The sequence below is a fragment of the Lutjanus erythropterus genome, chromosome 13 (assembly GCF_056507025.1).
Source record: "Lutjanus erythropterus isolate fLutEry1 chromosome 13, fLutEry1.hap2, whole genome shotgun sequence".
In the NCBI taxonomy this organism is placed as follows: Eukaryota; Metazoa; Chordata; class Actinopteri; order Lutjaniformes; family Lutjanidae; genus Lutjanus; species Lutjanus erythropterus.
The window spans coordinates 9,526,149-9,541,576 of NC_139329.1; the positions used below are offsets into that span (position 1 = coordinate 9,526,149).

The 15,428-nt window shown below is 41.0% G+C and overlaps 1 protein-coding gene across 1 annotated transcript in view; it reads left to right on the forward strand.

The window, feature by feature from the left end:
* The window catches only part of tmtc2b (transmembrane O-mannosyltransferase targeting cadherins 2b), a 134,318-nt gene that overhangs the window by 56,179 nt on the left and 62,711 nt on the right, over nt 1-15,428 (forward strand). Inside the window, exon 2 of the mRNA XM_084734511.1 lies at nt 2,926-3,502. Within this exon, the coding sequence (XP_084590637.1) occupies nt 2,926-3,502 (577 nt within the window). The remainder of the gene's footprint in view (nt 1-2,925; nt 3,503-15,428) is intronic.

The following is a 15,428-nucleotide window of genomic DNA, read 5'->3' on the forward strand; positions in this document are numbered from 1 at the left end:
GTTTGCAGTGCACGGAGAGGTCCTCCCTGCCTCCAGCTCTACTGAGAAATGAGCCCAGCCAGCCGCAGAAACTCAATCCACCACTCCAGCTGGCGTCTTAGCTGGTAGAGGGTCTGATCATGATGGAGACCTGCAGTGGATTAATGAATTGCCATAGATTGGGAAGACTTGACCATGACTAGTTGGACTTTGATGGAAATGTGTTAAATCAGCTGTGGGTGTATCCCATTCATCCCATTCAGTAGTTGTTGGGTAAGAGGTTACACTCTGCTCTTTCTCTCGCGTTCCTCGATTCTGTGCTTGTCAGCCACAGTACGTTAGCTGCTCGCCTGCCTGGGGTGATATAAAAGCAGGAGACAATCTGAGAGGTGAACCTACTGCACAGCGACTCAGGAAGCCAAGGCTGTAAATGCGCTGGGCTTTTGAGCGACTGGCACTGGCTTTCGTCTGTTCCCTCGCTGCCAGAAAAATCTGGTGTGGTTTCGAGGCAATATCTAATGTATCTGGTCTCACTGGCTCCAGCGCACAGTGCAATGGAAAAAGAGCGCACTTGTCTCCAGAATGGCTTTGAGATGTAATTGAACCGTAATGCCTCTTATGTGAGCATCTTGCGGTGGAATGAAGATCTCACTTGACAAATGGGCCAGAGAAAATAAACTGGCATATCTGAGTCATGAAGTGGAGCGTCGGGCTACCGACTCTTAAGCCTGCTGGTGGAGAGCTGGAGCCCCCGTCGGTCCGTCAGAGAAGCTAGAGAAACCCAATCATCTGTGTGCTGACATCCAAGGCATTTCTATTATATCCCAGCTGATTATTTCTGTGCCCCTTCCAACATCCTGAGGCCAGGTAGTATTTATTTCCCTTAGATCCATCATACAATGGGCTGAGTCTGCTTACTCTTCTCAGGGAGAGGCGGTTCATTTTGTGAGTTGATGAATGCTGCAATCCCCTCTGCGCCTCACCAAGCTCCCTGTGAGCTTTCTGGTATTGAGAGGTGTCAGTTGCCAAAGTAAAGTGTTTTGCTCAAGAGCTTCACAACAGCCGAGGGAGCCGTTCATTACTCTTGAGTAAACTGCTTTTTTGATTCGTTCAGTTGTCTCGCATTTATGCTTATTTTATTCACAGATTAAAAAAAAAAAAAAAAAAAAGTTGAGACCCACCAATCTACATTTTTTCAGTTCTGTTCTGATTCCAGTATCAGAATTTGGATATCTGCCGATGCAAAGGCTTTACCAAAAATTGCACAAGACTGAAACTGAACTTGACTTTGGTGATGAATAGTTTTGTGTCATTTGATGTTAATCCACATCCAGTCAGAGTTTTCAACAACTGGAAAATTTGTGTAGTTTGTGTAATTTGGCATGTGTAATGGCGTTCTCCAACCATCGTGGGGTGCTTTGGGACTGTCTTACATGTGCTGCAGATAGTACGGAGAGGCAGCCCTCATTTCCCATGATGCTAAGCTTCAAGTTTTGTTTTTTTTTAAGTTTGCTATTTTATGTTCCAACATGTAAATGTTAATTGCGTTTGTGTTTGTTCAGAACATGGTGGTTAATGGCGGCTTATGTTGGTGGCTTTTCTTCATTACAGCTGTTTTTCCAAGCTAGAACTTGTGTTTCCCAGGGATTATATAGTAATGGAGAATTGATGTGTAAAGTGCTATTCATCTTTGAATTTGCAGGGCTTTGTATTAATAAATTGAAAACCCGTGGGGTTGTGGAGTCTAGATTGAACATGGATCGGTGATAGCCTGATATTGGATTGTACTTCTTGTCTCGTGCTGTCTGTGACCCCCTCCCACCTTTTCCGTGCCCATTTCTGTTTGAACTAATTAAGTGCGTTAATTGTGACTGCCGTAAGGACACATTACATCCTGGTGCACTTGGCTTGTTATCACGTGTCATGTCCCATCTATCACACCTTTAATTGCGACACCTCTTTTGTGCTGTTGCCAGCCTTCTCTCTGCGGAGGTTCATTCTGTTGCCTTCAAACTGTCTGCACCACGTTCTCCCAGGGAGAACAGCGGAGGCCCTGTCAGATACCTTGTAACAAGGCAGAAAAGAGGAGAAAAACATTTAACACTGAAGGGAGAATCATGCTTTCATTTTTTTCCTACTTTGACCCCTGCTGGTCGACCCCCTCCCCAGCCACTGACACCCACAGCTTGTGGCTGATGTAGCATCATTAGGTTAGGTCACGCAGGTTCATCCCTGACAGAGGGGAAGTCGTGGCTCCTTACTTAGTGGCCATGCCTGCCAAGACTGGCTGAAACTACACATTTGGTGTTTAGAAACCATGCTCCTAAACATGGACATATCTCTTTTTTGCACCGCTGCTTCTTCTTCCCCTGCATGCAGCAGACAGACTCTGAGCTGCCATGTCGATTGTCACCACAGGTCGCCCTCTCTCTAAGCTGCACTTTGCCAACATGGCGTTCCCCTACTGCGTGCCAGCATTTGTTTGTGGTTTAGGGTGTGGTGCTCTTGCTTAATCCCCGAGTCCGCAGCTGTAAGAGCTGTGGCTGTGGTGGCAAAGCTGCCCAGAGTTCGAAGCTCGCCCTCTGATTTTCTGTTTGTGAATGCCACATGACCACACTCCCGGGGTAAAGCTGTAAGCAAATGTAAAGTTTCATTTCATGGCAACCTATATTTTCTGCTTGGTCCACACTGGTAAAGAATAGCTGTGCATCCTCCTCAGAGAGTCTGCAGTACATTGCCAGAAGAAATACTGTATACCATAAACACTGTCTCCAGACGGAGCACTTTTATTGAATGTGGCAGGGCGGTAAAGTGGTCAGGCAGGGAAGCTTTGTGACATTAATTGAATTGACAAAAATGTCAGTGTTCAGCGCTGTATCATTTATTGATTTGATCTTTCTATCTACAGTATCATCCTCCTCTAATCTGTTGCTGTTCTCTTCACAGCCGTGCAATCAAGACCAATCAGGACCTGCTCCCAGAGACCCCCTGGACAAACATCTTCTACGATGACTTCTGGGGCACCTTACTCACACACAGCGGCAGCCATAAGTCTTACCGACCGCTCTGCACCCTCTCCTTCCGCCTCAACCACGCCTTGGGCGGGCTGGAGCCCTGGGGCTACCACCTGGTTAACGTGGTCGTCCACGGGGCCGTGACAGGCCTGTTTACCTCCCTGGCTCGCCTGCTGCTTGGAGGAGGCCTGTGGAGCCTGCTGGCCGGCCTGCTCTTCGCCTCTCACCCCATCCACACGGAAGCGGTGGCGGGCGTTGTGGGCCGCGCCGACGAAGGCGCCGCCCTGTTCTTCTTGCTGTCCCTGCTGTGCTACATACGGCACTGTAAGCTGCGGGGCCACGCCGGGCCCTGGCGGCTCGTGGCCTGGTTCCTGGGTAGCCTGAGCTGTGCTGCATGCAGCATGCTGTGGAAGGAGCTCGGAGTGACCGTCCTGGCTGTATCGGCGCTGTACGACGTCTGCGTTTACCACAGGCTTAAACTGCGACAGGTCATCATGCTCCTCTACAAGGTAAACAGTTTGTGTTTGCTCTCTGATGCTACTTTTTCACTTGTGTCTGATTTATCTGATCTCCTACACCGGCACCCTGACTCACAAGAATCTGGCAGTGAAAAGTTAATAGTGGTGTGTGTGCCTGTGTGTGTGCTAAATGTGTGTGTTTTGTTTTGTTTTCATTAATAGAATTCAAAGGAAATTTGCCAATGTGTGCACAGCTGTGTCATTCAAGTCAGATTGTTGTGTTTTCTGGTAAAAGCAAGGAAACACACATGTTGAGAAAGGAAAGCAAACAGAAGGCAGCAGAAGGCATTTGATCCCATCCCATTTATACCCATCCATTGATGCATAATCTGAGATGAATGTAAATGATCAGAATAATGAGTATCATTATGGTAATGAAGAATCATAAAAATAATTGATAGGAGGCAGTTTTATTGCTGAAATTTAAATTCTTATAACCTTTACTCTTTCAGCCTCAGGAATAAACTCATTCTAATGCTAAAAAAACCCACAACAAACTGGCTGTTACACATTTTACGTCCTTCAAGATGTTGCCTGTTTGAATCAAAATCTGTCCCTTAATGTGGCTCCACTTTAAACATTCATATGTCCATTTCAGGAGAAACTAAAAGAGAAACTAAATTGTAAACATCTAAATTAAGAACCAATATAACTAACAAGAAGCCCATAAAAGTAAATTCAAGGTGAGAATAATGGCTAATCAACCCATTAATGTTTATTATTTTGAAACTTGATGATCAAAAGTGAGCAGTTTGCCTCATGTAACACATGTGCAAGAGTTTTCCTTCTTTTGTGTGCACTGTAAAAATAAATGATTTGTTTTAACTTAACAAAGTTAGTGTCTGGGCTGCCTTAAAATTTTATGTTGACTGAATTTGAAAAGACAGGTTGTGGTAATTTTGTCATGAAGTAAAAGAAATAAACTTTTCTAGTCATATCAACTTCATATTCAGTTGTACTTGAGAAAACATGTAAGAAGCGTAAGATATTAAGTAGAACCAACTCTTCAGACAGACTGATGAACATTACAAACTAATTCAATTTCCTTTTACATTTTCTGTTTGAGTTTTAACTTTAAAACAATGCATGCTGGGAAATGTGCCAATATGCTGATTATGTTTCTTTAGAAACTTAATACTTTCTACAGTACATTTTCTTCAACTAATCATTTCAAGTCTAAAAAGAGAAATCATGTTTGTAAGGTCTATAGTCGTCTGAGAATAAATTTTAAGTTAAATTAAGTTGAATAAATAAAACTTGGATTTGTGTTAACTAAATTCCTGCATGATTTTTTTTACAGTGTGTACTGTGCATGTACTGATATATGACTGTGTTTGTGTGTGTATGTGTTTGTGTGTGTGCCTGTTTGCTTGTATATTCACAGTGCACACTGTGAAAGAGAAGAAAATTAAAGCATTTTTCAAAAGAAATAGCTGAGACAACAAAAAGCGATGGCCATTTTATATTTTCTTGTCGCTTTTGAAGCATCCAGCCATTAAGTAGCCGTTTTCCCCAACAGCTCCTGTCACAAGTATTTACTGTTTGCTGTCTAGTCAATGTGACACCCATGACTCTCGACCCATCATAACAAATTCAACAAGACGAGTGCACAAACGTGACAAAAGGGCTCCAGAGCGGCCAGTGAGACTGTGGCTGTCCGGCACACCCAGAAAAAAAAAAAAAAAAAAAAAAAAACACTTAAAGAAATGTTACGTGGCGAGGAGGGATAGAGGCAGGCAAAAACTAAGAGAGACAGACTCTGAGATCAAATTAAAGAGAGAAAATGGTTAATTGAAGAGCAAATCCAGCCTCGCCCTTTTACTGCTCAGCGTAGTGTGGAAGTGAAAGCGTGAGGGCCTCTGCTGCTGTCTTCTCTGCACTGTCCTCTCATGATTTAAGTCTTATCTGACTCCCTGTGTCCTCTGGAGTATGGCCCATCCATTGCCGCAGGCAGACAGGCCTTCTAATGGCTTGTCAGGCATGGCTAGACATAGAGAGGAAACAGGGCCAAAAGGGCTGGAGGAGATGATGCCTCATAGCTGACAGTTTTTCAGCTTTTTGATTGAAAATCCACAAAGCCTGCTGATCCAATTGTCTTTGGAAAAAAAAATGGACTGGCAGATAGTTACACTCCTGGCATGGAGTGAGCCCCACAGATTTCTTTCATGGTTTGCCATCGTGGTTAACTAACTTGGCGTGCGTCTCCAGGGGCAGATGTGTTCTGCTGCAGCGCGGCGCGTCCGGTGGAGCTTCTGAATTCCACAGTGTTGTGATTGTTATGTCGGTGAGAGTTTTTGACCCGACGCTCATTCAGTGGAGATCGTAAGAATGATCATAAATAAAGTTTCAGCTCACAGTGCGTCACGTAAAACTGCATAAAAATGTTTCTTTTAAAAGATTTAGAATACAATGGAAGTCAAATATTTCAGTAAAATAAGTGAGGCAACGAGAAACTACATAAAAGCGACTCATAGATATTCTTGAAGAAATTTATAGTTGCAAGTTGCATATCGAATGTTTGTAGGCAGACTGGTCAGTAATCTTAAGTGTTAAAAATGGTCAGATTTTATGCAGTTGTGTTCAGTGACCTAAGGTAGGGGTACAGAGGGAGAGACAGTCAACCAAGTATGGAGGTCGGTTGGTGCAAATAATAAAAGTAAAAATGCTCATCACAATTTTGCAGAACCCAAAATGACGTCTCCACGCTGCTTATTTTGTCCAGCAACAGTCCAAAACCCAAAGACTCTTTTTTTTCAAATTTAAGAAGCTGGAGGGAAAAAATCTTTGAACTTTTAGCTTGAAAAATGAAATGATTCATCAATTAGCAAAGTAGTTGCCAACTAATTTTCTTTTGACTGAATAATCAATTAATTGACTGATCATTGCAGCTGTACTTGTAAATTAGTAATAGATTGTCAAACAACTTTTGAGTAATTTTGAGCCAGAGTAAAGCTGCTAAAATGGGTGCAATATGGTCTCTTTGAAGTTTGTTCTTTTTCTGAGGTCATCCAGTTCAGAGAGCATTGCAGTTTCCCAGAAGATAGTAAAAGCTAAAGCATAAATCAACCTCTTTGCATTGAAAAGTCTCCAATTCTTTTTTTTTTTTATCCTTTTACACAAGATTTTAAGGCCTCCTATAATTCTTTTTATTTTATGAGCAAGTTAAGTTGATTTTAGTTTTGTCAAATCAAGTCAAATTGTATTGATATAGCCTAATATTGCAAATCACAGTTTGCCTCAGGGGGCTTTACGACACTGTTCTGTAGACCCTCAAAAGCGTAAGGAAATCTCCACCCTGAAAAAAATCCCTTTTTAACAAGGAGAGGAAAAAAATAAAGACACCTCAGGGAGAGATGCAGAAGAGGATTCCCCTCCCAGGATGGACAGGCGTGTAATTGATGCCATGTGTACAGAACAGAGCAGCAAAATCACTTTAAATACAGAATCTAATGGCAAAATTTCTAACACATAAAATTTGAACTGTACAGTCTGTAAGGACTGTGAATCGAGAAAGACATTGAATCTGTGGTGTCTGATCCACCTCTCCACCATAAAGACTTAGAAGAAGACACAAGATCTACAAAATTTTGATGACAAATTTTCTGATCTTTTAAATTATAACATATAATATTTGCAGCCCAAAACACATTTGCCTAAAAAACAGTTCAGTCTACGACGGCCTTTATCCTGAGTCGTGTGTGATTCTCATGTCATTTCTTGTTAAAGGAGTCAGGAAAATTATTTCCTTTCTTCATATTATTAATAATATTAACCATCTTATTTTTATTGTGGAAAACATATTATTCACCAAGGAACCTCTGAATGAGGCAGTGTTTCTTCAACAAAGGCTGTAGGTATACTATATATCCTCATGTTTAACATGACACACTGCAGCCATCCAGGCTGTCTCTATATTACACACTTAAAACACACAGAAAAAAAATCAGTATCAGATCCAACAAGTTTTAACCGAATTGGACACAAACACCGTGAAATGACAAATTCAACAAACCAACACATTAGATAGTCTGAAAAGAAGCAGCAAAGAGGAAAAGTGAGGCTCCAGCTCTCTCACAGTGGGTGACTCTGCATTGAGGAGGCAAATGCAGCACTGCGTGGGTTGTCAGGCACTCTGGGAAAACACTCTGCAAAACAACTAACTGTTTTTCATTCTGCTGAGACCGTAAAAGAGCGTATTTTTCTGGAAGTGAGGCTGCCATATATGGCTCGCTTTTTGAGATGACAATTGTCATTATCGTAGCGTGTCATTTAGTCGCACCACAGACAACATAAAAGGAAGCACAGACAGAGAGCTGTCATCATCACTTCAACCACATTAACTTGGGAGGTTTCTTTCACATAAGACTTGTCTGTCTGTAGTGTAATGGTGCTCTGTGATCATACATTCATATGTATTGTAAAGTGACCCGGTCTGTAATCCTCATGCTAACAGCAGCGTATGCATTCATCTTTCTCTGTCTCTGTGGAGAGAAGCAACACTTTGACTGATGCGAAGCAAAGGGAGTTATTCCTCAGGGCAAGACGAACCTCCAGCTGCCTGCTTGAACGTTAGTTGTGTGCAGAGCTGAAAATGATCCCAGTGAAGATAAATACACTTCCCTCCATCAGGTTAGGGCCTGAGATCTATCAGGTGCTGAAAACTCAGACCCTAACTCCCAAATCTGAAGCGTATGAATGGGAAAGCGGCCGCGTAACAGTAACGTCGTGTGATGAGAGGGAAACGTGGCATAAAAGCACAAAAAAAGAACTGTCTCAGCTTTGTCCTTGTTTGAGCACATGCAACCTCAGAGTCCGGCTTGTTGCGTGACTGACAGGCCACACTGGGCCGGCGCTGCGTTTTTACCACCAAGCTGGTTATCTGATTGTGGCGCACAGTCAATTACATTACAGTTTTATATCTGCTGCAAATCTCCCATTGTGTCATTACGGCTTCTGCGTGCGGTTTGAAGGTTGAAGGCAGTCGAGACTGTGAGCTTCACTGTAATTCCGTGTAGGTCCATAACTCATTTCATCAAGACTTTAACTGCAGACTCTCTGCATACAAATCAGAGGGAAGAGGAAGCAATGCATGGATATTATCTTGATTTATTGCGTAACAGATCTTGGAATAGGTGAATCATGTGCTACTGTTAGAACCATATCTATGGTCAACAAAAATCAAAACACAACACTTTTGTTTTTGCTCCCATTTTTCATGAATTGCAGTAAAAAAAAAAAAAAAGACTTCTTCAGAAGTTTTTTATCTAAAACTTGTTTCACAGACTCTGTGTTAGTGAGCACTGAACAAATTATTAATCCACATGACAGGTGAAGCATTGAGATGCTAATTTAACAGCAAGATTATTGCAGCGGTGTGTCTCGGACTGGTCAAATTAAAAAATGTTCTAAAGTTTGCAGTTATATCTTGAAAAAACTTTTTTAGCAACATGTCTGACAGAATGAATCGGTCAATTGCCAGTTACACCCAGAATGGCATATATTACTGATGGAAAGTACCTGTAGTGAAAGGATTAGCGAACCTAAACTACATTACATACATCATGTGACATTAGTTAGATTTAGGCAATGAAACTACGCGGGTAGGTTTAGAAAAAGGTCATGTTTTGGATTAAAATAACTATGTTGCATATGTCACCTGACTGAAGTGATGTCACTCATGCGACAGAAGTAACGCCCATAACAAATTTTAAATTACTCAAAACTTTAAACAGCTCTAAAGTTTTTGTGTCATGACTTTTGCCCTAGTCTCTTGGGCAAAAGTCTTGTGGGGTTTTTTTTTTAGCTCCATCCACCCCACCTCCTCCATAAGTGAACTTTCTTGCTCCTTATAGGCTACTTCTCCGTCCCTGCCTGCTTACTACGCCCACTAGAGGTCACCGCCTAAGAATAAACAGTAGAATAAGCTGCTTGCGGTGGCCTGGTGGCTCAGTTGGTGTAGCTTTCGCCCCATGTACTGAGGCTAAGTCCTCTGTAGCAGCAACTCCCACCTACGGCCTTTTGCTGCACATATCACCCCACTCGCTCTCCCCCTTTTCCTGTCATATCTTCAGCTGTCCTATAAATAAAAGCATAAAAGCCCCAAAAAATATTTCCAAAAAATAAAAAATAAAAAAATAAGCTGCTTACACATTCAATCAACACGCATGTTTCTGGCTGTGTTTTAGGCAGTGAACTATGGTTAATTCACAGAGGGCTACAGATGGCCAATTTTTTTTCCCAGTAGGGCAAAGTCATGACCCGCTCTACTCTGCCTCTGAGTAGGGCAGGTCATGACTTCGCCCTCCAGGGGAAAACATTATTTGTAGACCTAAGTCAAATCGCTAGAATTTAGTGCCTAAAAAACAGCATAAAAAACTAAAACTGCACATTTTAAAGTTGTCTTTTATTGTGAATCATGCTGTTTCTCTATATATCAGGTGAATGGATGAGCTTGGCAAATGTGATTTTAACAGATTTTAACAATTCTGTGGACAAAATGAGAAAGAAGTGAACGTTCTGTCTGCATAGAAGGGCTCTTAGATTTTATACTTCAATTCAAAGAAAAATGGAACCAAAAATGAAAATGATGCATTTATATTTTTGTTGAGTATAAAAATAAACCTAGAAAATAACAGCTTCTTTAAGGATTGTAACAGCAAAGAAATAAGTGTGTAAAAAGAGACATCTTACATTAAAGCATGCTGTATTTAAATTAGGTCAGAGCATATTGTCACTTTGAATAGACTATAATTCGTTTGTGTACTGTGCATGTGTTTCTTCTCGCAGGCTTTTGTCTGTGTAATGTCAGCTTCAGAGCTTACATGGATCCATTTCTTCCATTCATTCAACAAATTAAATTGTCCCTGGGCAACACAAAATCCTTAAAAGGATTAGACAAACACATGCCAACTTTATATTCTCTAAAAGATTCTGTGAATATTAAACATTAGAAACATTATACAGAGCACCCAGTGGAAAAGCTAACGCATGTTTAAGTCCGTTTCTGCCTGCGTTCATGTGAGCAGCGCAGGAGCTCCTCTGGCTGAAAGAATCAAAGAGAAAACAGAGACGATGAGAAGTGAACAATAGTGCCCAGACAGTAATTGAATAAGCACGTGTTGCGTTAACGGTGACGCTGGAGTCAAAGCTCTTGGCATCCAAACTGTGGGGAAAGCTTTTATTAAGAGATCTGGTGCAACCTTTGCATGCTCGAGTGACCTTTCTAGGAAAAACACAGAGCTCTTTAGGTAAATCTGAGTCTCTCAGAAGCACTATTAAATAATCTTTTTATGAATATACACTGTAAAAAGTCACACAGGAATTTAGTGAAATCAACTAATCTTCTCTCATTGACTTAATGAAATATACATATTGCAGTTGTTCAAGTTAATTCAACTTTAAATTTCTAGTAAAACAATTTAAAACTTGGGTTGTTCTAACTTGAAGTCTTGTGCCTTGAAATGATGAATGTTAAATAAACATATCATACTGAATTCAACCAACTTATTAAGTTTATTAATTAAGTTATAAAACAATCATCATCAGCTTTTTAGCTGACTTCCCATGATGCATTGTTTGAGAATAAAAACACTCCTGAGAGCCTCCTTGTTTATAGTTTGAAGAAAACTTGTATGATTGAAACTTTAAGATAAGTCATGGTTGGTTGTTTTCACAATTAAAACATTGCGAACGGGGCTGAGCAATTAATCAAAATTTTATCCGAATCACAATATGGCCTGTTGCAACAAACATGATGAGACGAACAAAATGGTGAAAATATTTTTAAATTAATGTTTGAAAGCCGGTAAAACTCCAGGAGTGTTTTGTGGACTGAAAAACTAGTTCAGTCAGCGTGTCATAGATAATGACTAAATATTCATTTTTGGGTGAACTATCCCTTTAAATATTGTTGCGCTGCAGAGATGTTCTGGCCGACAAATCACATTTTACAAGCTTAAGAAAACATCTTTGTTTGGTGGAAAAATCACACCATAATTATTTCAATGTTTTTCAATGAAAACGAGAATAATTATCTAAAAATTACAATGATATTTAAAATCACAAATCACATCACAGTTGCAATAGCAATCAAAATCATCGCAATTAGATATTTTCAGGTTGTGAGCCGACATGTCCTTCCCCCCCTTACACTTCAAATCGAATAATTCCAAAATTTATAAAACAACTTGCCCTTTAAAATTCAGTCAACTTACAGTTTTAAGGCAGCCGAGACACACTGTTGAGGTTAACAGTTTGTACATACAAAACACCTCTTTCTTACTGAATATTGCAATTTCACTTATGATCCCCCATAATCTCCTGTATACCTTTCCCCCTTCCTTTTCCTCCCTGCAGTCATTAGTGTGTATGTTTAGTGTCGAACCCACCAACACTCACAGTGTTGATAACCGGTGCCAGCGCTCTCTAATTAGTTCTTTCCAAGACTTGTCTTCAAACGTGGAAAAAAACAAAAAAACCCTGTCATTAAATTGTTTACTTAAGCTGACCTTTACAGTGGTGATATTCTCCAGTTGCCTTTGTGCCTGATTAAAGCATTTACGGCCATGTGTTCTTATGTATTGAGCTACTCCCAGGCAATGAGTTTATAGCATTCAAAATGTAACATAGTTGGCAGTGGAGCGGGTGTGCGGTGTAACCACAGTTTATGTGGAAAAAACGTGCTTTTTTACGAGCCTGTTTCCTGCACAGCATTAGTTAATAGGCTCATTTTCAATAAGAGATAGTGAAACACAATTACAGATAATTTAGTTGAGGAAGGAATGCTTTTTAATGTGATCTCACGGTGTTTCTTCCATAGCATAATGCAATTAATTGTCCGTCCTGAGGACCTGGTGCTCATTCTTTTGTTAGCTGACCAGTAAAATACATGTTTGGATGATTGAAGAAGTGAATGCAAGCTCCAGTGATGGGAAAAACAAGACCTGTTTGGCCCTATAATTCAATGTAAACATCTTCACTACAATTTTACTCCTTTTCTTTTGATGGATGGCTTTGTCCAGCCCACATAATGCTAGTCTTTGTCCACATTTTTTACCCAGAAAGAGAAAGTTTCAGTGAGCTCTTTTCACACTTAACATGCAGGTAGAGTGTGATCCAGAGGCCCTGAGGGGCCGACACTCCTGACATGACCATGGCCAGAACAACCCTTTGAAAACACAATACAGAAACCTGACGCTTTGACAGTGCAAACTGGATAAAGAGGATAATCTTGGTGATGTCATGTCAATGCTGTACATCCATCAGGAGCTCCTGAGTACACAAGGGCTCAAATACGTCTTCCGAGAAACTTGAGACATTCCTCTGCAATCGCTTTTGTTCATGTCCAACATTTGATGACGTAGCCACTGGAAAATGATTTCCAAATCTGGGACGAGACCCAGCTGGCCCTCAGTGAATGTCAAGTGCACACACTTTATCTTTTCACACCTCCCGTTTTCTGTTCACACTTTGGCTATTAGCACAAGGTCAATGCTCACAGCATGTGAGTGTGTGTGTGTGTGTATGTGTGTGTGTGTGTGTGTGTGTGTGTGTGTGTGTGTGTGTGTGTGTTATGTGTCTGGAGGGTGACGGAATTGACAGAGTTTACTTGTGCTGAGAGCTCAGGTGTCGCAGAGCTGGTGAGGCCGGCGAGGCCTGACCTCGGTGATGTCAGATGTGGAGGAGTTCAGGTGGGGCAGATGTGAGACGGGAGGTCCCTCCGAACATGCGTATGTATGCAGTGCATGTTTACACGCCAGTGTGTGTGTGTTTGGGTGAGCTATAGATTCTGCATACAAAATGTGACATCCATACATACCCTGGCTGTGTGTTAGATGAGGTAAAAGGAAACACAGCCCAGCCAATACATTCTTACCTGGGGCTCCACAGATGCTCCTCCATGCTCTAATGGCTCCTGTCACTGTGTGATGGATTGGGCCTGGTGGGCTCAGGCAGTGCCCCCTGCCCTCACCCACCTGCCTCTCACATGGGGATACACACCACCGCTTCTGGTCTGGATATGGAGATGGGCAGTTGGAGTCATGCATAATGGAAACACATTTACAGAAAAATAAAAAGTAACACATAAAGGTTTGATCTCGTTTGACATTTTTAAACATATGGTTATTTGCCTTATTGCAAAGTTTTATTAGAAAATTGATACCACCCTCATATCTGTTCAGGAAATATGGAGCTAAGGCTAATAGCAGAATAGCTTAGCTTAGCACAAAGAGTGGAGATGGGGCAGTAGCTAGCTTGCTAGGGAATCGAGGCTCCAAGATGTTACACCACCTGGCCAAGAAATTGCACCGCACCTAAAACGTAAAACCACAAGGTGACATTTTTTAATTCGATTTTCACGGATTTAGATGTAATTTCTTAAATAGTGAGGCAAATTTTGTTATCTTTGGACAGAGCCAAGGTAGCTGTTGCCCCCGTTTGCAGTCATTACACTGTAAAGGCTGCAAGAAGCCTGCCTTAAAATTTTAAGTTGACTGAATTTGAAAAGACAAGTCAAGGTAATTTTGTAATGATTCAAAACAAATAAACGTGACTTGTACTTGAGAAAATATGTTAAGCTTAAGATATTGTGGTGGTTCTTCATCGCATATGTTTTCTTCAAACATATAAAAAATAATATAAAAAAAGAAGGGTCTCAAACAGTGCATGCTGGGAAGTCTGCTAATATGCGAGCATGTTTCTTTTGAAATTCTATTTAATCAGTGGATTGAATTCTGCACAGCACATTCATTCAACTTATTTCAAGTTAGAAGTTCTGAATTATTTTAAAAATAAATACTAGAAATTTTAAGTTTAATTCACTGAAATAAATAAAATGATTTACACTTAATGAGAAAAGATAAGTTGATTCCACTAAATTCCTGTATGTTTTTTTGTGGTGTATGCTAACAGAGTCTTGCTCCAGCTTCATATTTAGCAAATTTCCCAAAATGTTGAGCTGTTGCTTTAAAATTTTGTTTGAAACTGTGCATGAAAAGTGCTGCTACTTCATGTCTTTTATTCTGAAGACGAGCACGTGATTGAACGAGTCTGCATGTCTTCGCTTTGGGGTAAAATGAGGCAAGAGCAGCCGCAGTGATAGAAAGTGACTTGAGCTGGGTTTGCTTCAGCCTCCCGTTCATCAGGCGTAAGTGAACCTGACAGGCAGGGTGCCAGCGACAGCCAGCACTGTGACCCTGACTTTGTCTGCTGTGAGAAGATGGAAATGGAGAGAAAGAATGGAAACTCCCGAAAACAAAGCTTTGTGTTGGTATGAAAAACAAATGTGAAATACAGCACAAGGCCTCAGATATCAAACATTGTCCCTTGCTTTGCTTCTCGCTGAAAATGATTGCATGCCGCGTTCTTTTTATAGCCAGTGTGTCTGTGAATCGATAGTGGCATGTTATGTAAGACCTCAGTCGAGGAAAGGAATGTCCCACAGCAACAGTGTCCTGCAGCATCTCGCTAATGCATGCATTGGGTTGTCTTACTGGAGACATGTATAGATTTGCTGGTTTGTCTGTTTTCTCAAACTCATTAAGCTCTCATGAGGGATAATCGATTCACCCAGAAGTATTACAGGAAACAACAGACTCAGAGTAAAGAAACTCACCTCATTTTAATTAGCTGAATATATTTTCATCACATCTTGTCCCTCTCTGAACACTCCTAAACTAAAATCAGACCAAATATTTCAGCACACTCTAGGATCAAGTGATTTTTTTACATTTAACGTTTTGCAAGTATAGGACTTCAACACCAGTGAAACATAGTTTGGGCCTTTGTTTCAGTTGCTGACCATACTTCCTATTTATGGCTCCTTTTTATGGTCTCAGCAAATAAACTGGCATGTAAAATCAGTCAGCCAGAACTGCATTACTGGAGACTTCCAGCTACTGTACCAGTAAAATAGCAG